The following is a 26558-nucleotide window of genomic DNA, read 5'->3' on the forward strand; positions in this document are numbered from 1 at the left end:
TAACCAGTCTATAAGTCTGCAAATACTTTACAGAATTTTATATTCAAGAAATGTTCAGTATGGTCTACCATATTACTAACTGTGATAAGAAACTGTATGACACAAATAAGTACAATTACAGCCTGAAGACAGAAGGCTACAAAAGATGACAAAGATTGTACAGCCTGCCAGTGCTCCTTAGTCTACAATGTGCTGATAACATAGGAAGTATCATTCAAAATTCTTGGGGTTTAAATCCAACAATTTTTGGTCAGATGCCAAAATTCTGCCCCTTTACAATCTTTTGATGCTGTGGTTGAGCAAAATGTTAACATGAAATAAGCAATGTACTAAACAGAGAATGGTGAGGAGTAAATGTATCAGTAGTGGAACAGATGTAAGGACTCAAGGCTCTGTAGTCTCAGTCTTGACCTCCAGATGTACCACATCTATACTCCTGTAATCTCTCAAGCACAGTCAAGGTAACTGGATGGCATATATCCCAAAGATAATCCTCCTAATCTTCCTTGCATGGCTGAGTAAAAAAGTTCATGGAGAGAAATCAATAAGTTGCACAGTGAAGAAAAGAACAGTTCCTTGAATCCTCCTCAGATGGATTTGTACACCCAGCAAGTCAGACAACTGCTATAGCTCAGGTTCACTGGCTGCCATGGTGACACTGCCTGGGAAAGGAATATTTCCCCGGCAGCAAATGTCACTACCACCTGCATTTCTACTTTCTTCCCTCTTGTTCTTTGCTCAACAGCCATTCCAGTGGACTTTCAGAAGAATGGAGCTGCCACTAAAAACTGCTCTTCTGCCTGGTACAGGGGAATAACCTCAGCCAAAGCTTCCCAGGGTGGTGAGTGGCAGAGGTGGTGAAGGGGCTTCCCAAGTAGAACAAAAATTATTGGGAGACTAAGAGCCTTGCAAATGAGCTGCCATAGACTCAGTAGTTTGCAATCCAACCATCAGGCAGCCAAATCCTTGGAGAACATCACAAAAAATGGTTGCAGAAATCTTCTACCATTTCTGCTGTTAATGGATAGACCCATTTAAGGATTGTCATAGATCTATTATTGAATGATACAGACAATTTCAGAAATAAGTCTATGGCTAAAACAGTGTTGTCTATGTTCAGAAGTAAGTCTATGTTAAAACAGTGATTCAGACTGAAGCCAGAAAGAGGTGGGCGTGCTTTGAGGTGACTAGGTGATAATCAAACCAAAAAAATACATGGATCTGACAAAAGGCATCTCTAGGAGATTCATATTGCCATGAATAAAGTACAGACAACCTATTTCTAAGGCAATTGGATTTTTTCTTCTTTTGTTTTTGTTCGCTCTTACCCTATACTTCTATTTATCCTGGTTACCTGAAAAATTTTACATTATTGCCTATTTCACAAGATAGAAAATAGACACAGAGATTGAAGAAGATGAAAGAAGCTTTTCCCATGCCATATATTTTCAGAACTAAACTTTCTGAATTGCAGCAGGATATAACAAACAATAGAGCTCTTGCATCATTAAGATTTTGTAGGAGGCATGAATGAAGGCAGAATCAATCAATGCCTTGTATCAGTTCTTAAAGGGAGATCATTATCAATGGGATTTACTTAAGATAGATGGGAATAGGACTCAGAATAATTAAATTATTCCAAATTGCAATGGTAAAATTGCCCTAATTTGTAGCAATTTCCTTGGTTTGGTCAAAAATTTTGTTAACAATGTTTTTTGCTTAAACTCTCGGAATGAGCTAGTTCTCAGTTTTATTGTTACCCACATCAGAGCATGACTCAAATACCTGAACAAGGACCAGACCCAATGTACTGCTCCCTCTCTCCCTCCTCAAATTGCCCTTCTAAAGGAGAGGGCAATCAGGGCTGCAGGAACTTGTGCAATACAAGTGTGCTGACGGTCTGGATGGGGCTTTAGCCTGTGCCTCTGGGCAGACTGACCCTCCCAGCTGTGGCAGCCGAACCTCTGCCCCAGGCTGAAAACAGCCCAGGGGGGATTGCTGGATTCCCCTGGGAGACTCCTGGATGCCTAACCAGCCAAGCTGACACACAAATGCTGTCCTGCTGCTCCTGGCTTCATTTTGGAATTCACTTCCTAAGAGTTCTTCACTTCTGATCTAGTTTTAGCAGCGCAGAACAAGCAATTTTGATAAAATAGAATACAGTATAAAAACCAGTTCAATTTTAAAACAACAGTTTGAAAACAGTAGTTTGCAAATTCCTCTTCTGTTTTGGGGAGTATACAAACAACCTTTGATATGGTCTCACCAGCCTTTGCTTCCACCTTTCCTGGCAGCAGCCAGCACTTGTCAAATGCAGGAGACAGCTGTGGGATTCCATGCAATGCCAGTATCAAACACAGTGTTACAAAAAGAAAAAGATCTCTCAACAGCACAGAAGAAAGGTTAAAAAAATTATCTGAACCCTGATGGCCCCCAATGGCTCTGCTGTCTGTACACACACAGAGCTATGATGTGTTACAAAAAGGTGATCTCAGAGGCACTGTGGAGCTGGAGCCCAGAAACTTAACAGAGGTAAAGCTTGGTTGGAAGCTGCTTTTAGCAGCCTCTCATTCACAAGTAAGAAGGACTGTAAATATGTCCAAAGACACACCATTATTTTCTAGGTTTGTCTTTGGGGATGCATTTGGACAAACATAAACAAAAGCACAAATGAAAATAATATTAAAAAAGAGAATAAATTCCTTGCAGATTTCCAACCTTTTTATATTGAAAGGAAAATGAGACATCAAAACCATTTTCTAACTATTCAGTCTGAAACTGCTTATTCTATCTCTACATGCAAAATCATCATGAAAGGAATTTATGCAGCAAAAGAATTGCATCTGAAGAATCCAGCCCAGTTCCATAAGGTTAGAGGTTGCATTTTGGCACGGCTCTCCTGATGTTGTTAGACACAACCTTGACCCGTCTAGAGCATCTTCTGACTTAGCTACAGTTTTCCTTCCCTGTATACAACCACTGCTCAAAAATTCTGTACAAAGACTACTTGGAAAGAGATTTTTTGGACACTTCATTTCATGCTTTCAAGAAAAAGGAAATATGAAAAATGAAATATAGCCTGTTATAGTCATGCTTCATCTCCTGGTTAAGCAAAATCTAATATTTAAAACTCTCTGAAACTCAGATCTTTCAAAAGCTATTGGTTTCAATCAATCTTAAAAAACATCCTTTGTAAATTCTTCCATTCTGTTTATCTCCAACCACCATAAAAGAAGCAGCTTCAAAGTCACATGTTCTAAATGTACATTTAATGTGTCAGTGTCTTTGCTGATATCCTGTGTCTTTGTAAAGTTCCATGATCCAATTCTACTGCACTTGGATGATTCTCACTGAAATATAGCACTGTGAAAAATTTTAGAGCTGTGTTCATATTTACTTCAGTATGTAAAATTTCTGTTCTAATCTGAAGGTACCAAATCACTTAAAAGAAAATGTCTTAGAAAAGGTTAAAATCTTTCATATTCACCATTATTCTAAATGTCTTTCTGGCTTCCAGGCCTTCTTCCTGAAATTTTCAACTCTGTTTTGTGCAGATACCAAAGAAACATCTCCTGGCAGCATTATCAAAATGCTGAAGAGATAATATTTACTTTATTCCTCTTGTTGGGTATTGTCTGAACTAGGAAGAGCAAAAAAACATCCCTTTCAAAATGACATAGTCAACCTGTTCCTAGGTAGCTATAGACTCTATCCAAAATGAAACCATTAACTTCCAATTTATTTATTCAGTCAGGCCTGGGGTAATCTACTTAGCAAGGAAAAAAAAAAAAACAAAACAGAGAAAAATAAAAAAAAGCCATATTTTCCAAGGCAAAGAATTGAGCATGCAGCACTGTTTCAAACAATCCAGCCTCCATATGACAGAAATGCCAGGGAATTGTGGCTGACACTTTATGAATGTGTCAGAAACTCCTTGTTTACACTCTGCTTCCCTGCCTTGCTCCTTAATTGCTTATTTGTGTCCCAGTGCAGGGTTCAATGGGCTGCAGTCCCTTGAGGTTTCCATGTTTGGCATATTTTAACCTTCAAAACCTAGATATTCTCCTGCTTTTTTCCTGACTACAATTTCCCCCAAGAAAGCATAAAGGCTGCCTTGAAGGCCTAAAAACCACACAAATATCTTTGTGTTACTGTTGGTCTATATACCTGTCTCTGACTATGCATTTCTTGACAAGAAAGAGACATAGAGAGATAGAGAGAGAGATATTGCTGTAGCGTTGCTAGGAACATATCCAAGTTTCAGATTCTTGTTCAACTAATACCTGAGGATTTGATCTGAGATTCTGGTAATATGAAGTGATTTAAAATTACCTCAGATCACCATTTCTACTGGCATAAAAAAAAGACTAAGATGAAAAAAAATCTAATATTAGAATGTTTGCTTTATAACAATAACAGCAAAAGGAAATAAATTGTACTCTAATGTCCATCCTTAGATGGGCAATTAATGAAACTAATACAATTCAAGGCATGCAAAGAAAACAAGTTCTCTGCTAAGTAAGTGGCAGAATCACAGAGAATCACATTAAAAAGCAGGAGCCTCATGAGACCTCCAGATCAGCCTCTTGCTGGGAGCAGGGTGAACTGTAAGGTCAGAGCTTGTTACTGAGGGTTTTATCCAGCTGGATCTTTCAAACTTCCAAGTTATTTTTCTTCAGGACTGCAGAAGCCTTATAACTGCAAAGTTAGGAAATACACTGTGTGCAGCACAAAACAATCAACTGTATCAGTTAGTCATATTTAAATTTCTGTGCTTAATTGCTGATTTACTATGGAAATACAGAAACCCTATCATTAGGAAGATATGGTAGACTGAAGGAACCTCTCACCAAGTCTTGCAATTTCATTGAGCAGTCAAAGTCAGTACTGGGATTCTTTAATGAAATAGAGAAACACCAAGTAGCAAATTTCTCTTCTATTAGTATTCATGCTTATACCATGTGGAATTAAAAAGTAATTGATTCTTGAAAGAACACTTGCTCTCCATCTTTCCATTGCCATTGGGTGTATAGCACTGCCTCATGGAAGCAAAGCTCAAAAACTGTTGCAGTAACTGATGACAAATAAACTGTTGCACATTATTTCCTCTATGGTTTACAAGTACTACATTAATGGAATAAAAATAAAAGTAGTATTCAAAATAAAAATAAGGATTCAAAAATCCTTACAAGAAGAACTTTTGATCTCAGAATAATGAGGTTTGAAAAAGAGCAGAACAAAACTAGTTTAGGTAGAAAGAGAAGATGACAAATGCAAAAAGAGAAAGAAAAGCATGCACACTTACTTTTGGCAATGCATATTTTGGCAGCTTCATCTGAACGAAGCCATTTCGACGGTACGACACGTAATACTTGGTCCTGTTTGCTGATGTTGTCTACAGGAAGGAGAAACAGAACTCTGTGACAGCTTATGTTAAATCTAAAGAACCTGGGATGGAAAACTGCTTTACATTTAAGCTGTAACTGAAATATGTACCCATTACTTTTAATGCAATGTTCCAAATCCCCAAAAGGAATATTACAAATAAACATCAGTGAAAATTGTCAACTCACAGCCTCACCTGGATTTTCTAATCAAAAATGTAACACCAATGTGCTGGTATATAAATTGGCATAATTCCAACTAAACCTTTGAGCACTACCAGATCATATCAGTAAATAAAACTCAGCCTTTGGCAATATTTAACCTTTTTTTTCACATTGAGACTTATCTTCTTTCTTTGACTTGGGAAATCCATTTAAAATACTACCCCAATCCCACTGTTTTTCTCCTAAATTTTTGTGTTTAAAAAGGGAACAAGATTCAAAAGACAGCCTATCCTGAAATATGAAAACTTGGCTTGGTAAAAATAAAGTTGATATATGACAGCAGGTCCACATGCCTGAATATTTTAAAGGTAACAAAGTATTTAATATTGTATGCAATTTTTTTGTGGTATAAAGAATGTGATGTCTTTAGGAATGTGATTTGTTAAATGATGATGGATCAAACCAAAAACCTCATCATTTGCTTAACTACTGCTAAATGGCAGTCTTACCCATCTGTTCACAGGCTTTTTTTAAATGCATGTTTTAACATCATTCATTTAAATTACTGGAGATGATGCAAGGCAGAGGAAAATTGGACTTGAAGCACATAGTCATGTCAAGCCTCACTGGTATTAAAGGCTGGTCTGTGCTTAAGAACAGTGTTGAAACTTTAATCCTCCTTCTAAAATCACCTCTGAAACTGTCTGACTGTCAGTGCAAATTGGGAAAAAATGAGTATCAGAAAGTTTCTGATCTTTGTGGATATAAGCATACTAAAGAAATGTGGCTGAGATCTTCCTCTAAGGTGGTAAAAATCTCCAAAACAGATTTGGGCCACTGCAGACCTGCAACACTGTGATTCACATCTGCACAGCTCAGGGAATATGAACAATGCCAGGGGCAGGGAGACAGTCTCAAACTCTACTGTCTTTTTGCACAGAGGATCCTGTCCCATCCTCTTTCTGACAGGAATTGCTGTGATATCATGAGGAGTCCTTGGTCTGATTATAACTTATATAACTGCACTTTAGTGTAGTGATGAAAGAATTTCCACGTGGTTTCAGAAGTATGCTGTTTCTCAGATGTGCAGCTGATGTGTGGTTTCACTGGAACAGGTAAGTGCTGTCCTGCCTCACACCTCTGGGGTGCTGTGCTTCAGATGTGACTACAGGATCCCAGAGTCACCTTCTATCCTCCAGTAATACAGATATGGCTAACTGCAAACCAATTTAGCAATAAGATATACGTTACATATTATGGTTTACTGCAGAAAAGTCCAGAGAAAAAACACTAGAGATGTTCCCCTTTATATATGGAACACATGAACATCTCATCTGGCACTGACATGTTTCAGATCCAGAGACCAAATTACCAAAAGCATCATTAAGGAGCAACTGTCTATTACTTATGTGTGCATTTCCACCTTGCACTACCATTTTGTGCCTGCTGATGTCTGTCATAAAAGGGAGTAACAGCTCAGGATGCAGCTGTACAGAACATCCAGCAAAGCAAAATCCTTGATGAGGAAGCAACCAGTGTTTTGCTGAGCACAGCAGTCTGTAAGTTTGCATGGTGAGAAGAAGTTCTCAGCATCTACACACTATGAAATGGATTTTTAGACTGTGCCTGGGGGAGCCACAGATAACATCTTTGAGCAAAATGCATGCCATGAGTGCTAGATCTTATCTGAAAAAGGCTACTTTAGTCCAAAAGTTCTTTCCCAATGCCATTGGGTTTTAGTTTTGGGGGTGTTTTTTGTCATTGTTGTGGTATATTTTTTTTTTTTTTTTTGGTTGGTGAATGGGTTTTTGTTGGGCTTTCTTTGGTTTTTTTGTTTGGTTGGGGGTTTTTTTTAATGTTAATTCTTCTAAGCCATGCAGGTCCTTGAAACCACTATGCCAAACAAGAGGAGAGCAGATCCTTTCTGACCCTGCTAATTTACAGGTCCTTGGGGAAGAAACAGGCTCAAGGGGGGAAAGTTGCAAAGGAGCCAATCTGGTGCACACTGAGGCACTGGTGGGGAGATGTATCCATTGCTACAAAATAGCTTTCCTGCAAAAGTTAGTAAATAGATAAGCTTTATAGCAAAAAAATCTCATCAAAGTAAGAGGAAAATGACAGCTGAGCACTAGGGAAAGCACAAGCAACTTCCCTAGCAAAATCTAATAAAACAAGGAGGACATAACTGCTCCTTGAGAAGTTTGCAGCTCTCAGAGATTCGAACCACAACCAGTGCCACGTGCTTGAAACAATACTCACAAGTGTGCCTGAGCTGTACTGGTGCCACATGGCTGACAAAGTTCCAGCCCATATTTCTGCAGGCAGGTCTTGTAATTTGGGAATGAAACAAGCCCAATGTAATTTGGACCACCATGAGTTGTAGACGTGGCGCTTGGGGACATGGTTTAGTGATGGACTTGGCAGTGTTAGGTTTGTGGCTGGACTAGATTTTAAAGGTCTTTTCCAAACTAAATCATCCTATGATTCCATGCTAATTTGCTCCAAGCTCCCCAGCAATGGCCATTTTGCTTCCTAAGCACAGCCATGTTAGCAGTTCTTTCCTGGCAAAACCTCTTCAGAAGAGAATCCATGTGAAGAAGCTGTATAACTATTCTGTCAGTGGCTGTCCTCGGATGTTCTTCCCAGGGAATGGTTTTGTGTTTTGTCCTGGAAAGGACCTAGAAGAGTTTCTAATCACAGGAACACAAGGTTTGCATTTCATGTAACACACAAGAGTATTTATAAAAAGTAACACAATCCACTAGGAAATTCTCATATAGTTAAAGGGCAACTGGTTGTACAAACTAAAGATGCTTTTTTTTTTAAATTTCTTTTTTTGTTTGGACTGATAAAGGAATGCTTTTTTCCATGTAAAAAATCATAAATCATCATTCATTAATTCCACCCTGCTCCTTACAGTGTTGCTGCACTGTTTGGAATTTTATTTTTGAATTCCAAAATGAGCTGTCTCTCCCAAAAATGGCAGAGAAACATGAGGTACATATATACCTGCAGAAATATGTAGTCATCCTGCACAGTCAGGGAATCCCGATCAGTGCTGCCAGCAAATGGGACTGTCATTGTCTTATCAGAACAATTTTGAATCTGGCAAGTGATGTAGCGATAACCTGAGGGAAGAGAGACAGAAACATATGACAGGGCTATCAAGGGAAAAAGAAGCAAGCAGTACTAAATGCTATTCATGTAGGAAAAAGGCTGCCTTTGCCAGGTGAGCTAGTTGTAGAATTATTATATTAAACTCTCATATAAGACTTTTTCAATCTCCAACGTACTGAGAATATATTAACTGCTTACAGTTCAGATCATTCCCTGGAGGCAGCCTGTTATTATCCAAATTTTGCTGGTCCAGAGAGATTAGGGGTTAGATGAATGAGCCATTCATGGGTGGGGATAATAGAAGGAGCCTCTTTTCTCACTTAACCTATGCACAGAGCTGAATTATTCACTTGGAGATATGGCAGCCTGACACAACATAACTGAAATCAATAGATCAACCCCAGTATAAAATTGTGATGAATGAGAAAAGAATCAGGCTGCATTTAATAGACAGTGTGCAGAATTTTAAAGCCTATTTTCAAAGCTCTGTAAGAATGTTCAGACACACTATTAGCACACTATTGGAACTTGTCTGTTGGGGCAGGATTTCTATATTCAGAGTTAATACCTTGCTGCAAAAGCTTAGACTGATTTATAATCAGAGGAGGCTTTGGCCTTTCTCTTCCTCTCCAGTTAGCAAGGACTATCTTCTCTCCCTGGATTCTTAGAACAGCACCACTGCATCTTTGATACAATCTGCTCTTATCAGAGACAGCAGAGCCAACAATCACTATCTTATACCAGCTGTGACTTAGAGACCTTCCCTGGGACTCTTTAAGACCTTCCCTAAGCTCTTGTACAGCTCATCCTTTGTCACAAGCTTCTGAGCACAAAGCAGTTGAGTGACTTGCCCAAGCACAGTGAGGAAAATGTTATTTACACAATCTTGCGCCCAGATCACTAATGCTACCCACGCTCCAGGTACAGTGTGAGAGAGCAAATAATGTATCCCCATGTCTTTCACTACTTTTGTAGTGTGAGGGGAAATGCATCCCACATTTAATGACTTTTTACTAGAGAAGAACAAACCAGTACACTGGATACAATTATTTGTTTTAAAATCTGGATCTGTTTAAGAGGCAGTTAGAGTCAATCCAAGTTCTCTGATTTATGTCCAAATCAACACCACAAGGACATTTGGCGCAGCAATGGACCATTTAAAGTCTTGCAGGTGTTCACAGTTCACAACACAAAAATTACAGTTCTTTGTCATATGGGTAGTGCAAAGATGCTGCTTCCACTAAAACCAATGACTATGCTTGTATTGACCCTAATTGCATAAAGTCAGTTTCTTGAGAATCTAGCCAGGAGATATTTCATGAGAGCTTTTCTTTCTCTGCTTAAAAAAAAAAAAAAAAAAAAAAAAAAAAAAAAAAAATTAAAAAATTTAAAAAATAAAATAAGAATCCTACCAAAAAAAAAAAAAAAAAAAGACAAACCAAAACAAAACCCCACCAAAACTGAAACAAACAAACAAAAAAAGAAGCAACCAACCAACCAAAAAAACCCACCAAATAACCAACCAACAAACCAACCAACCAATCACACTCCCCTCCAAAAAAGCCGCCCTAAACCAAAACCAACCAAAAAAAACCCCCAAAAAAACACCCTAAATGCACCACCAACCAAAACCCCCTTAGCATTCAGTCCCTGAAAAATCATCTTACATTGTCTCTAAAGAAAACACCTGATGGAGCTGTCACCATGTCTCATAAACCTCACTGCTAAAAGATTTAGACTTTTTTTCATTCAGCTTTTAACATGATAACTTTGATTTTTTTAATAGGGCTATAATTAAGAAAAGCTATGGGAACAGAGCAATTCAAACTGTGCATTCTTTATGGCTCACTTTTAGACTGCACAGGAACTAAGATGATCTGATTCAAGGAATTAAATTATCTTTCAAGAGTATGATAGGTAACAAGAAACTATACAAGCATTTGGAATCATGGTGACTCTTTAAGCTCATTCTGACTACTAATCTGCTTTTCCATTTATTTCCCTTTTGAAGTTTCAAAGTATACTGGATGCTATAACATGAGGAAATTCTGAGAGATGGTGGCTGCTGCACTAGACCTGACACGTGCAATGATTCACATTAATAGACATTTACCCAGCACTAACACTGCATTGCCAGTTTTATTTGCAAATAAGGAAAAACTGTTTAATGCTCAAATGCCAGGATAAATTGCACTATTAATGGACATTATCAATAGAACCTAGCATCCTGACATCAATTCCTCTTAAAGTGAAAAACAAGTAGATTTTAAATTACACTATATTTTTATATAACAGGACAGTTTTGCTGACTACAAATAAACAGAGAAAAAATCTGACTTGCACATTTTCTCTTCTGACTAGTTTTAAAAACAGTCCAAAAAGTACCTCTAAACCAAAGAGAAATAACTATATACTAGTGTATCAATTGATAACATTTTCATTTGCATACCTCCACTGGGGTCCTGGATTTCCATATGAACTAAATCAAGGTCGCCGTCAACTCCAGCAACAGCCCTGAGAACACAATATAATCAAGTTATGTACAGCCACCTACAGCATAGTAATCATGGGGATGGAAGAAAAGAGAGGATTTCATCCCAACCAGCTTTAGAGTTCTGGCTGGGAATAAAATAAACCCCATTTATAATGTCCTATTACTAACATCTATAAACAACTTATTTTTTTCTACTTTACATTATGCTTTTCTTAAATTTCTTTAGAATCTCTTCTACTAAAAATGCATATAAATGGAATCAATTGAAAAAAAAAGAGTAGAAATATGCATGAAATTAGGAAAAAACTGACAGAATCATAAATTGATATACACACACACACACACACAGAGATATGCACTCACATGCACTGGCAAGCACTATTGCACCTTTTTACAATTATGTTTAACATATGAGACTATAAAGCAGATTTAATGCTACAAAAGAGTTAGATTCCTTTCTTATTAGAAATATCTAAAACTTGACACATGGTTTCCATAACAAATTGGTATATCTTTGGTTAGCATATTCAAGAGAAGAATACATTCTGCTTTGACAAAGAAAGGGAAGAATAATTTTGAGAAAAATATCCTGAGAAAGAAATTCAGTCAGAGTTGATCAAGGTACAGTTTAACTTTGTAAAGGTGTAATGGGAATACAGGATGATTTTCTCCCAATTCCTCTCATGTCAAATATGCTCAGCCAAAAGATGAGTTTTCTGCCCTCAGGGCTCCCATCCCAGCCTGGCAATGGCAGCCCCAACTGTGCTTCTTTCTGGCCCTTCTATTGCCATCAGTCAGGCAGATTCTGCAGAGCCAGCTTTGTGCTGTCACAACGGGAGCAGAACCCAGCCCCACTCCCACATCACTTTTCTCAAGGCCCTTCACTGGCAGGGCAAGAGTCATTGAGGCAGAAAATGTGAGCTGAAGACATGCAAAGGAGATCCATTGAGTGATAAAGTGCAGCTGGATGCAGATATTAAGAAGGTCCATTAAGATACTTAAGAGAAGATTATCATTTTGATACAATTATTAACAATCAAATGCCATAAAGCTATACTTTGGACTGAAATTGCATCATTGTTTAATGGTTTAGTAGCAGTGATTTATGAGGAGTGGTTAAAACTCAGACTCAGTAATTGGTGGCTCCTCAGGAACACAGGCCAGGGGGAAGAAACTGGATGATTTCCACTGCTGCATAACAACCAGAAATAATCACATATGCTGTTTTTCCCTAGTAAGATAAATGATCAGGCCAAAGGAGGAAAGGGAGGGGGAGAGATGAGCCCCCTCCAAGCCATAAGATGTCAGAGAAACTTATAGTGTGATTTTTTTATTTTTTTTTTAGCAAATGCATGGAAAAATCTTGTATTTATTAAGAATTTGATCCCTCAAACACAAACTACTTCAGCACTTTGGAGGCAATGCGTTAGGTTAGAGAAGATTTTAGATCCACTGACATCTGATGAAAATATAAATGAGCAGAGGGAAGGGATCTGTGAACTTTTGTGCCGTGTATGCTGTTATCTATGTTTCAAAATCAAACCTGCTATAACTCTGTAATCAGCAATTTGAGGGAAGAAAATGTTTGCTGAATATTTTACTTTTAGTCTTGGACCTCAGGCAGCTGAACCAAAGAAACTTTTGGGTTGAATTTTCTGGGCCTGAGCCTGAGATGCTAATAAACATCAATAATGCAAAGAAAGTTTTTGGGTACTTCTGAAATGATTTCTTGTATCTATAATTTATCACACATGATTTCATAAGCACAGTTTGAGGTATTTGTCAATATCTTTACCTTCTCATCTTTATTTCAACAGCTCAGAATTACAATGATCTCACTTCTACATGCTCCTCCTAACAGCGGCAGCTGACACATGTAGATTCAAATCTTGTTTCCAGTGTAATTTTTCAGAGAAAGAAGATGTAACTGATCTGTTTTAATGAACACTGCAGAATGAAACTTTCTTACCCAGACTACTTTTCTCCTTTAGACTCTTATTAATTATAAATATTTAATTAATTATAAATTACACAGAATATTTCAAAAATATTATTTGTGTTTTTCATTACTCCAATTGTACTGATGAACTCTAGCAGCAGACACTATTTACTCAATGAGGATGTTACACCCTCAAAGGCTACTTTTGAATGTCAGCTATGGAGCAGAGTTTCTGAACTCCAAAGTTCCTTTTCCCAGCTTTAAAAACACTTAGGAATAGTCCTTTCTTCTTTTATTGAAAAAAGACCAAATCTCTTACAGCTGCTAAGAAAATCTCCAGAAGAGAGTATAACTAATATAGAGAATTTGAAGCTATATCCCCGAAGAATAAACTGATCTCATTTCAGTGGACTCCTCTGCCAACAGTACTTAAAAGATAATACAGTTATTTCACTTGTGCTTAAATCATGAACCAGAGGAAAAGTTGTCTGATGCTCTGCAGGCTAAACACAGAGCAAGGCCCTCTGCTGAGCTTCTGAAAATACCAGGCAGACAAGATGCATACAGGAACACAAACCTTATGTGGCTCTCTGAAAAGGAAAGCTCAGTTTCATACTTTTTTGTTTTGAGGGATAAATGTAAGGCAAAGTCAGGGTTTTCTTGCAATTTCATTTACAAACGTGCTACTACCACAACATAAATGCATTTTACTGGTGTGAGCATTGTGACCACACATCCATTCACAAGGACAGTTTACTGTTCCCCAGCTGGTTTAGGATAGGACTTCTGTCTTATAAAGCACAGATGCAATGGACCCTGATAATCTGAAAGCTTCTTTCTTTTTGGTTGACATTTTAGAATAAGTTCTAATATTTTTTTCCCTCCAAATACAACAAGCATTTTCTTATAAACTATCTTTTTTTTTTTTTTCTCAATTTCAGTAGTGGTTACTTTTGGTTTGGTTAAAATTCCCCCACTCTTCTCAAAGTACTTTGCAATTAAAATGTTCTCACCTCAGCAGTCCGGGACCACTTGTTTGTTTAGTAGTTTTACTTAGGTAAACTCAGGGTTTTCTGGTTGATTTTTAATCTTTTACATTCAGCTGCTGAGTTTTCCAATGAATTTCAGACTAACTTTCAGCTCAGACATGCTTTCCTCTAGGAAAAGAAACATTTCTTGACCAAGTGTACCATGTGGGATAAAGCAAGTGCAATGCACCAACACTTTAGATCACATAACAGGGTGGTTACAACACTTCAGAATTAAAATATTGCAACTTGACTGCAGGATGGTGTAAATAAAAGCAGCCTCAATATGCTTATTCCCTTTCCTGTGAACACAAACTCCCATTATCTCCCTTGTGCTTGTCTGACACCATGTTGAGCCTCTTGGGAAAAACAGTTCTGCAAAATGTAATTTTAGAAATTTTTTTGAGGGATTAGTTTTCTTATGCATATGAGTTTTTACACTTTATAGAAGTTCTCCTGAAAGATTAGCTGTTCTATGACCTAGTTCTTCATAAGTTTTGCATTAGTGATTCACCAGGTAATTTCACTGACCTGAACAGCATTATATCAGCATGAAAATGGTGCAAAGGAGGTGACTGCAAAGCTCTTTGTGTTTGTCTTAGTAGGTGTATAAAGGTATATTTCATGGTACAAACATTAGATATTTTGTAGTTTTAAATAACTATACTGAAATTCTAAGAATTTAGAATTTTCTGTTAAAAGTTTTATGAGAGACTTTTGGTATTATTTTAATAACATCTTTTCTTTTATATAACTAACTCTATTTTTCCCTAAATGCCCCAATATTTTCTTCCTTTAGTTCAGTGCAGCATTAGGAAAACACCAATATTGACCCGAAATTTTACAGTTATGCCATATTCATTATTATTATCATGAATACCATGATTCAGTTAATCACCACTGAATGTAATAGTACACATCTCAAAATGTAAATCATAAGCATCAGTCCCTTCAATAATAATTATGATTCAATTTTACTTCAAGCAGGAAACCCTTTGTTTCCAGTAGTCCAGGCTCATTTTGTAGGGGATCAGTTGTCTGCAAACACTAATAAGTACAGTCTGCTCTGGACAAACGTCTTCCCTACCTCCAGTGGATCCCTTCATTGTTAAACATTTGATGCAGTTCATTTGGGTGATTATTAATGAAGCGACAACTTCAAACAAGACATCTGAAAACAAAACCAAATCCAGACAACCATGCTTGCTGATGTGCAGGAGCCCCCAAAAAAGGCCATCTGAAAACTTCCTGGATGACTCAATTTGCTCCTCGCATAATCTTGGAATATAAAATTTATCCAAAAAGTAACATGTTCCCTGATTTCTAGCAAATGGCTTAATGGCACTTCCATGCTTAGAAAGCAGATCAAAAATATACAAATATTTTCACTATTTTCATTTTAGTTTAAAATGGCATTGACTCTTGGCAAGCTGGTTATTTAGGAAGAAAAACCTATTATTTGATTCATATTGCCTAAAAATAAATCTGCTTATGACTGATTTGTGTTTCAGGCCTTGCTGCCTTCCCATGTACTTCAAAAGACACACCTTTAATGATTCAGTCAATGCCTTACACAGCCAGCATGTTCTGTTATAGTTTTTTTCCTATGCCTAAAAAATGTTTTTCCAGCCATGTTTGTCCAAACAGAAGAGCTACTGTGGTTTTTCCCTGCCTTAGGTTCACCTTGGCTGGCCACAAGATGCTCACAAGCTACTCTCTCTCTGTTCCATCTTAGCAGGACAGAGAGAGAAAATATAATTAAAAGCTCAAGAGTGGAGATAAAGACAGGGAGCTCACTCATGAATTACTGTCACAGGTGAAACAGACTTGATTTGGGGAAGAGTAATTTAATTTATTGCTTATGAATAACAGGGTAGAATAATGCCTTACCATGGCCTTCACCTCAGGCTGCAGGGGTGTCTCTGCCCTGGCACTTGGAGCACTTCTTCCCTCTCCTTCTGCACTGACCTTGGTGGCTGCAATGCTGTTCCTCTCACATATTCTCACACCTGTTGTGCACTTTTTACTCTTTCTTTAATCTCTTATCACAGAGGCACCACCAGCCTCACCCACAGGCTCAGTGTGGCCAGTGGAGAGTTTTCCTTTGAGCTGTCTGACATGAGGGCAGCTCCTGATCTCATCCCACAGAAGCTCTGAACACTCCTGCTACCAAACCTTGCCACATGAACCAGTCACACACTTCATCACACAGAAACAAAAACAAAACCTTTTTCAAGTGATTAAGTCAAACATAAGAATAACTGCCCATACAGATTCTTGGCTTTACACACAAGTGAAAAATTCAGTTACAAAGGCTCAATGAAATCCTCTTTGCATTTCTCTCCTTCAGGACATAACATGGCTGAAATCCTCTCTTTCACCCGACCCTTGAACAGCCAGGCACCCACTACATTTGACATAAATGGGTACAGCTGTGACTGAGTATCTCTATGGAATTTCATTATGAAAACAGAACTTTGTCCCTGGAGAACAACTGTTTATCAAAATAAACTCATCATTTTTTATTTTTATGTTCTTACCTCTCAAGAAAATGGAAGACCTGTAGCTAAAAATAAGAACAGATGCCCATAGCATAGGATCCAAATATCCAAGTGAGTCAAGGATAAAGAATTCCTAAGGCTCTAGATAGTCATAAAAGAAATGTGTTGAGCCTAATTCTCTGGTAATTACCAATTCATTTCTTACCATCCCAGGGTATATTTGTGCTGGTGTAGACAGCTGATTCACAATCTATTCTTTGCTAATGTATCACTGAGACCTATTTTGAGAAATCAAAAGTATTTTTCAATGCTGCATAAGCCTTGGGGACTTGAGAAGAATAGCAGCAGACCTAGAGGAATCCCAAATGCCACTACTCTTTCTTCTTCTCAAGGATTACCACATAATGCAGCACTTTTCAAAATGGGCTTCACACACAAAAGCAGTTATATACCATCTAACGGGTGGGTGTTTGATGTTTGGCTGGGATAGCTCATATCATTGCATTCCATGCTACAAATGCACCAAGAACTGAAAAAAAATCAGTTATAAAGGATGGGTGCTATAACATCTCCTAAACAGAAATCATCACATTGGGCAATTGCAGTTTGTAGGCACAAGTAAAACTGGTCAAAGCAAGTAAAGTTTCTTAATTTTACAGAAAAAGAAGTTGCTCAAAATTTTAAAAAATTGCTAATTAGTATTTATACAGAAATATAAGATTTACTTTCTATGTGTTGATGCAATTCTTTTTAATTACAGTGTGACAGTATTTTTTGTTAGTTTCAAATCTGCCTCTCATTATTTTGCTTTATAACTCTTTGGTTTTAGAATAGGGTAGAATAAACTATTTCAGTCGGAAGGTACTGACAATAACCTTCCAGTCCCACTGCCTGACCTATTTAACACTGACCAAAATTTAAAGCAAGTGGTTGATGGCATTGCCCAAATGCCTCGTAAACACTGACAGGCCTGGGGCATCAACCAGCTCTCTGGGAAGCCTCCTTTGCCTCCTAAAATGCTAGGAGAAGACCAGCTCTTATGAAGGGTTAGCCAGCTTTCTCTTCCAAAAGAATAAATGAATCAAATAGAAAAATCAGCTACGATGGTGTGAGAAAAGATCACACCGTATCACAGAAGAAAATATTCTGTGGTCCTAAATTAGAGATGGTTGTATACACTTTCCACTGATGCCAATAATATTTCCATTTCACTATCATGAAAGATCAAATTCCACACATAAAATCTAAAAATATATTTAAGGAAGGATCAAGAACACTTGGAAAGCAAATAAGCCCTTGAAGATGATAGTAATATATTTGCTTATAAATCTATAATATGTTTCTGAACATAAATATTTAGAATACTCAGTCTCGACTGACCTTCCCTTAATATAAATACATAACACATCTATGAAATTAATTGTATTTAGATCTTCATTTCTTTTTGAAAAGAGAAAGAAAAGCTTTTTCAGGAAATGCATGAAGATCTGTCTGCTTCTGGAGGCACAGGAAAAATGGTTTCTACAAAGCACAGGAAAATATTAAGACTGATAATATTTGTAGTTACCAGACTGAAATAAAAATCTTAGGCTATATTATTAACCTCAGTGGCAAAGATCAAATTGAAATCAAAGAGGAAACATCTGCTAAAGATCTGCCCAGTGAAATGTTCTTGGCACAGGCAACCACGATCAGCAAGAGACATGCCCTCATTTATCATGAGATGTACAATTAGTTTGGCACAATATTTTTAACACATCAGATGTACACTGACAGGAAAACAACACTAGACTTGTCCTTACAGTCAAGCTATTACAAAGCCCAATTCTTACATCTGTTGAAAATGACCAAACACTTGTTTCTATCTATCACTCAGAAAATTTGGGTGACAAAGGCCATGAAATACTGGAAAGTCTCACACGACAGACAAACTCCCGCTGGAAAGCAAGCAATTGCAAATTTCCATATGAGAAAGAAGTAAAATATAGATCTTTGTTCTATGTAAGTTTATGAGAAGGATAATTTGGTAGTGATGCGCTGAACATCTGCTTCCAAACCCTTGTTGCTGGCTGATACAGTTTTTGAGAGAAATCACTCTGGTGATATAGAAAAGAGAAAAACAACCCCCTAAAAATATTTCTACTGGTTATAAATGTACAGAATTTTCAAATTTATAATTCTTATTTGTGAGGAATGTGACATTTATGAACAACCATGACTTTGAAGAACTACATTGGAGTTATTCCTATCAAATGATATAAGGAAACATAAGGAAACAGCAAAATACAGACTTAATATTAAACATGCCCTCAAAGGCCTTAATCTTTACATACTGAAAACAGAGACAAATTATTTGGGTTGGAGCAAAACTGAGACACATTTCAGTGGCTTTCTGTATTTTTCATAACTTAAGTGTGCTAAGTGTCAGATGAGCAAAAACTCCAATAGAAATAGTCTGTGAGAGAGAGGCTCCCACTACTATTTCTTACCTGTTATTGACTTGGATGGTTTCCAGACTTTATGCCTTTTAAAATGTTTTTATTAAAGACATAACCACACGCCCTCATGATTTACATCCCATATAATCTCGGTTATAAGGCAGATATGACATTTCTGACACACAGTGCTACTTAAAAACAATCATACCTTTCCACAGGGTATTTAAAAGACCTGCAAAGTGTATGGCCTATGAAACTCCATCTGCTGTGCAGAAATAAGCTGTTCAATAGCTGTCCAAATCTATACTTTGCAGGAGCAGGTAAGCAGAAAGTGTCTGCTCAACTCAACTGTTTCAGCAGATGAAGTTGAGGGCAACTGGAATAAATCAGATGAATGTTCTACAACCGAACCATAGGCTACTTATATTAAATTATGGGCAATAAGTAGGTTGCAGATTGAAAATGAGGCACTTGGAAATGTGAAAAATCTTGTGTGTGTTGTGCCCAGGGCTAATGAGACCAACGGGGCAGCAGGGCAGGTTAGGTCTTGTGCTCCCAGCTCTTTCAGACAGAGTTTGAACCGTCCCTGTGCCCCTGCCCCAGACACAACCTTCCCCCTGCCTGGCTGCAGCAGCAGCATCAGCACACGTGCAGCACGCCCTTGGCTCACCAAATTATGCTTTGGCAGTGGCCATGTATCTGCAGGCACCATAACACCTCTGTGTGCTTTGTAATCAGTTTGTGCAAGTTTTGTTCTGTCGCTTTTTTTACCTCAAGTGGGGCCAGGATGAGTATTTTTTTCAACACAAGAGTGAAACGACTACATGAAAAATTGGGAGGGTCACAGATGAAACCAAGATCAGGCATCTATTGCAATACTGGCAACACCCCCAGCACACCACAAAATTACCACCAAAAGCCAGATACGTTTCCACAGACATATGTGGAATTATTATTCCAATTATTACTTTGCACAACTGGCAAGGATCAGAGTCCACTTAGAAGTTAAAAGCCATTTAGGGAACACAAGTGTTTAGTGTAGTATAACTTAAATGTATAATAAAAAAATACGTACTTACACACTGAAATTAAATGTGAAAGGTGGGAGTGTCAAATTGACCAATTTAAAAAATAAAATTAATTGAAACACTATCAAAAGTTTAATTTTGGTTTTAAAGAAGCTATACCATTAAAAAAATTATCTGTTAAAATAAGGACAATAACAAATAACTTTTCAAACATTTTGTCAACCTGTTTAAATCACTCCTTAAATACTTTGTGAGACACATATACACAATGTGAGATACCTGCACAACACTTGAGCTGAAAATTAAATAATTAGATATATACGTTCTCAATAAAGTCACATTTTCACCAGTTTTCTTAGTGGTGCAAGTGTATATATGACTCCAGTTAGTAGGTATGTTTCAGCCTCTCTTAAAAAAAAAATTATAGATCTTTCTCTGCAAAAAGACTCCTCTCCTTTCTAAAGATCAATTTCACCTGTAAAATGGAGAGCAATTTCATTCAACATTGCAGCTTTCTTTAAATCTTGGGCTCCACAGATCCAGGCCTATAACCCTTCCATGTGCTGATACTCAGCATGATCCCTGGCATGAGTATGACTTTGCAATAGAGGATACAGAAACATTGCCATCATCTGCAAAGGATGCCAAGGCTCACACCATCCCCATCCATACCTCTGTAAACATCTTCTGGATGAGAATTAAATACTTTCTTTGCTCATTTTATTATTTCAAAAATAACAGAGTTCTTACCAAAAGAAATGATCTTTAGAAACTCGTTCCTGCAGAAGATTCCATTTTTTCCCCAAGTCAATAGATACATAAATCTAGAAAAGGAGAAAAGAAGGTGAAAAATTAGATTATAGGAAACTGATAATACTGTACATCTTCAAAGACAGGCCCTATATCACTATTAGAAAGACAAATTGTACACAAATTAAAAGGAAAAAAAATGAAACAAGCCCAAAAACACATTACCAGGAGCTCAGTACCTTGTTTTATAGAGTAACTGCCTTTCATAGGGAAACTATTTTAAAATATCGTCTATAATAAAGAAAATGCTGCAACAATGACTTTTTGTTTACTGTGAAAACACAATTCATTTAGGGTCAGATTTTTTTTTTACCTCAGCATGGTTACACAAGAGGGATGGTAGAAAGGGCACTTCTCCTTCTTCCCATTCATTGACCAAAGAAGAACAAATGTTTCCTTTATGCTTCAAGCCTTAATGCCATCAAAACTAATTAAGCTAGGAAGTCAGTGCATTTAAAACTCTGATAAAATAGGACCAAAATATATTACAGAAATGCTTAAGAGATTTGATGAAAGATGCACTTATGGGTTTGCTCCACAGACACTAATTTGTAACCCACGAGAAGTGGTCCTTCAGCACAGAGGCACAAAATGGCCTGGAGGAGAAGGATTCCAGCTCCACCTTCTCCACAAACAGTTCCCCTCTGGCAAAAAAACCCAAATGCTAATGATATGGGTGGATATCAAAACTGCAGATGAAAGATGTTCTCCCCCAGCATAATGTGGGATCTAAAATAGCTCTTAATAAATCTCCTTCCTTTAGCATTTGCCTTCAATATGTGTTTCCTCTAGTTAAAATAGGAAGTTTCTATCAGACTTCTGAAAAGACAGATTTAAAGCCCCCCGCTGTCTGCATGCATTTCTTATTTGATCAAATTTACATAAGATGGGTTTTCTCTTGATATATCTAATAAGAGGAATAAAAAGGCAAATAAAACTGTTCTTCTCTGATGTAGAATTCACCAATTCAGTAACTGAATGTTCTGGGGGAAAGTATCTTAAAAGGAGTAGTCAGGAATGTTTATGTTTTAAAATGATAGGTTCAATGACAAAAGATAAAAAGCCCCCACAGTTCTGTATTATGTTCTATTATAGAAAAACAGCAATATTAATATGCAAAGATAAAGGTTGAGGTAATGCAGCATAAACTGTATGGGTAAATTTACTGAAGTTTGAATTAGAGATAAAAGAGAATTTCCCAGTTATCTGCACTTCACAATAACTGGGCTTCCTTCCATTGCACACTTGATTAAAGTAGACAGACCACAGAGTAGGAAACGACAATCAGAGTGTTCATTGATCCAGTCAATGCACAGAGAGAAATGATTTGGGATCAAAAATTCTTCATCCTCAGATCTAAATGATAGGGCTGTAGAGCCAGGCTCCTGATTTGAGGCTAAATTTTTGCTATTAATTTTATGTGGCTTAGGATTTGCTGCAATCAGGGTATTTTATAACATCCTGCTCTGAGCAACCTCCTTGGCGGGTTGGATGTGGCTGTGAATGAACTGGACTGGACTGAGCAGGGTGAAGAACCTGAGCTGCTCACTTCTTCAAACACCTGTGGCCACAGGCATTGCAGAGAAGACAACCATTGGGTTTACCATTTTTCTAAACAGTCCCTGCTCACTGAGTAACCTCCTTCAGTGGACTGCTTAAATCTGGGAGAGATGATCATTTAATGCACTATCCTAACCCTGTTGTCTGAGCTGCAAAGAAAGCCAAGAATTCAGATGTTCCCAGCAAGAAGGAAGAAAACTGTTTAGGATTAGGGACAACACTGGCACATGAACAAAGGGATATATTTTTGTCATCAGTGAATTTCAGCAGAAAATGAAAGATTCTTGCTCTTTGAACAGAGACACCTGTACAAGGGAAGCCAAAGGCCAAACCAAATCCACCTCCACTTCCCCAAAGCCAAACTATCTGCTCACACACACATTTAAGATCAAAGTCTGGCAGCTTCTGAGTGAACATTTTGGGCCCTGCAATCTCACTGTTAAGGAGAGTGAAGTAGGACTAATAAGGCATATTCAAACTCAAATGAAATTTTAACTGACACAGTATATGAAATATATAAAAAATAACACGGAGATAAAAAATAACTTATGTACACATTGAACTTACTGCATTAAAAAACCCTAGTGATCCATATGTATTTTTTTATAGGCACTTATGATAAAACTATTAAATGAGATTAGATAGGATGTGAAAACAGTTATATTAGTAGACAGCTAAAATCTCTGGCTGAAGCAAACAGGTCTAATAGGTCTTATAATTTTGCCTATGCTCAATTGTTCAATAAATATGTGGAGAAGCATTTTAAAAATATTGAAAATATTTTTCTGTTTTGCCATTACTTCATCCTTTCTGCTTCCAAGTGAAAAATTAAATCCATTGCATCCTTGACAATTTTTTAAAAAAATCTAGAAGCATTTATGTAGGCTCAGCAAATAGATGATTGTTATTCATTATAACTGAGGGGTTGCCAGAAAAAGAGTGTATAGATTTGAGGCAGTAAATGGATTAATCCAACCACATTGACTGGATTTGCATTCATTTATGGTGTCAGCTAGAGGCTAGAGATTTATTTAAACAGAATCTAGGGTTCTGAATGAAAGAACAACGCATATTTTGCAATATGAAATAAGCCCTAAATCGAATCAAAAGTTGTGAAAAAGGCCAAGATGCTCCAGTAGACAAAGAAGCCTTGCTGACTGCTATTTATGAAGGACCTGATTCCTTGCAGTCTCCTTGCAGTCTCTTACAAAGTGCCTTTGTAAGGAATTATTTGAGTAACAGAAGCTAATAGTTCCTCCAGTTTAGAGTTTTAGATTGCATTATATTTTGACACTACCTTTTTTAGGGAAGGTAAAGTTACTTAACTCAAAAACCTAGAGTGTACTGACTCCTCAGGGCAATTTCAGATCAACGCTATCTCTCACGATCATTGATTTTAGTACAGTGACCTTTTCTTGTGTCAAGTTGCAATTTTGATTTTCAACTCCTTCTCTGCAAACATCACTTTATCTTCCTCTCCCTTCTAGACCAAATAGATCAGGTTTCATACAAAACATAAGCAGGTTACTGACCCAGTTATAGTCAAAGGCATCCTTCATTCCTACACATCCAAGGTAAAGATGTAGGACTTGTCAAGGAAGTCTTTATGGTTGACTCTTTTTTGTGTCATTGAAAGCCTGAGAAAAGTCTATCAGATTACCTAACCCTTCCAGCTACTCCTGCAAAACTATTCCTTACTGAATAATTTTTATAGTTCCTCTTTTATTTATTTTTTTTGGTCCAGTTATATTTTAAGCATGGCAAATAGTAGCTTCACTCCTTTGGGGAGATTATCCAATTATAAAATGCCTGAAAAATCTTCCTAACATGCTTAATTGATCAAAACACAAACCAACTGCTTCACTTTGTACTTCTACCTCCTGCTTTCTTCTGACAAATACTTCTACCCACTTGTTGTGGGCTGGACAACCAGTTCATACCCTTTGGGCTCTTACACTTCATGATTCTGCCACTCTGTAACTACAAAAAAATTCAGTAATTATATCTACTGTCAGGAATAAAAGCCAAAAGCCAAACTGAAAAAAAAAATATTTTCATAACAAAGGCTTTTCATTACTTCAGGCTTCCCTGATGCATTTTATTTACATAACATGCATTCAAATTATTTGTAATTGTGCTAGGATTTCAAACCAAACAAAAGTAAAATATTTGGTGTAATTTGTGACTTAGTTTGGTTTGCTATGCTTTTATTCTAGTTCTACCCTTATTTGCAAACCCCTGTAAACATGAATTGGTGTGGGATGAGCTGTTAACTTACATATTCAAAAACACGTCCAAAAGGGTGACTTGGTATAACATCACTGGAATCAGTGCAGTATTTGGCTGCAGTATGTGCAGCTTCTCGGACTAATCTCACCACATAAACAACCACTTTCTGTGAGGTATGATGAGGGTAAAATGGACTGGAGTTTACCAATTTAAGTTTAAAAAAAGGACTAATGGTAGAGGCGAGTCAAGGCTGCTACCAGGACTGGAATAACAGAAAGTTTGCAGCTGCAGTTTTGGCACTGTGGAAAAGAGATGAGCTACGCCCTTAGAGATGGTGTGCACACCCGTCAGTGCTTAGCCCAACCCACCCAGAAAACCGACTTCACAGTTTAACCACAAAAAATCTGAAAGACGGTAAAAATTAACAAACAGTAACAGCTCCTGAATTTGAAAGTGGTACAAAGCCACTATAAGGGAGATGATTATCGTACATTTCTACAGAGTCACTGATTCCACAAATCCTATTCTTCTATGTGAGTGTGTAGCTTGTTTTGTATGAGTTTATTTTATATTCTATGAACAGCCTGTGGAGGCAATATTTCAACTTCATTAACTTGCTACTGTACTATAAATTGTTTATGGTCACTTTCAAGGGAGGAGCATGTTTCATTATTATTTAACTGTATTATGCAGAAGGATAAATATTCCCAACATCCATAACAACTGAAAATGCCAGGACTGAAACTACCATAACCACATAGATTTGGACATCAATTAAATAAATATTTAAATAAATCTAAGAAACCACTACATGATTTGCTTCTGGGCAATTGTTATTTCATAAAACCCAACACTAAGCAGCATGTCAGAATTACTTTATTTAATAGAGCAATTCCTAAATTTCAAAGGAATGCTGTATCTTCAAGCCTTACCTTGCCTTCCTTGGTATAAGCAAGTACTTTATCCTCTTCTTTTGGGTGAAAAAGGAGAGTTTCCACAAAGAAAGCAATGGGTTGTTTCTGGAAAGTGGCTCCTTCATCTGTGCTTATGAAAAGGCTTTGGTCACGGTCATTATGGGAAGAACTTACAAGAATTATCTAAAAGACAAAAACAACAAGAAGCCTTCAGAAGCCTGATTTCTCTGTAACAGAAAACACAGCCTTGTCTTTTTGTAATAATGTCAGATTTTGTACACATCTTATCTTACACATCAAAATTATGCAGACAAGAAACTCAAATCACCTAAGATAAAAGGATTTTAAGATTTTATTAATCTTCCCTGACCAAACCTGTGAATGTTACATTCTATGACTTCTCTTGGAATCCACACCAAACTGATTATGCTTCTCATCTCTGCTCAGAATGACTGTCTTGGGTTTTGGTGCTAATACAAAGGTCATGAGGCCACATGATAAAATCTCCGGACTAATGAAAAAAAAAAAAAAGAAAAATACTATCAGTAATGACTTATTTTAACATGTTTATATAAATATATCTCTTTATCTAGTGAGGCTACTAAATGAAAAAGCAATCATTGCCATAGCAGAAGAATGACTGAGGAGTAATAACTTCTTTATAATATCTCTCCATTGTTTCATCATCTTCTCTTCCTGACAAATTTTGAATAAAAAGGCAATTCACTTTGACACAGAAGAATACGCCAACAAATCATCTGCATTTACTTCTCAGGTCCAAATAATGCCTTGACTCAAGATAATATCTTGAGCTGTTTCCTTGGGTGATCTTTATGTTAAGCTTTAAGCAACAAAGAAATTCTCCCCACATAATTTATTTAGAATTTCAGTAATTTTAACTTCTTCACCTTTTGCTATAACATCATAGTTCTAAAACTGCCCATGTGAGGA

The 26558-nt window shown here is 37.1% G+C and overlaps 1 protein-coding gene across 6 annotated transcripts in view; it reads right to left on the reverse strand.

The window, feature by feature from the left end:
* SORCS2 (sortilin related VPS10 domain containing receptor 2) overlaps positions 1-26558 on the reverse strand; it is a 536381-nt gene that overhangs the window by 85197 nt on the left and 424626 nt on the right. For all 6 annotated transcript variants that reach the window (XM_063157566.1, XM_063157565.1, XM_063157563.1 and 3 more), the window contains 5 exons: positions 25626-25790; positions 20845-20918; positions 11116-11180; positions 8559-8677; positions 5306-5395 (listed from right to left, as the gene is read on the reverse strand). In XM_063157566.1, coding sequence (XP_063013636.1) covers positions 5306-5395; positions 8559-8677; positions 11116-11180; positions 20845-20918; positions 25626-25790 — 513 coding nt within the window. The remainder of the gene's footprint in view (positions 1-5305; positions 5396-8558; positions 8678-11115; positions 11181-20844; positions 20919-25625; positions 25791-26558) is intronic.

This window comes from Melospiza melodia, chromosome 5 (genome assembly GCF_035770615.1).
Source record: "Melospiza melodia melodia isolate bMelMel2 chromosome 5, bMelMel2.pri, whole genome shotgun sequence".
Classification (NCBI taxonomy): domain Eukaryota; kingdom Metazoa; phylum Chordata; class Aves; order Passeriformes; family Passerellidae; genus Melospiza; species Melospiza melodia.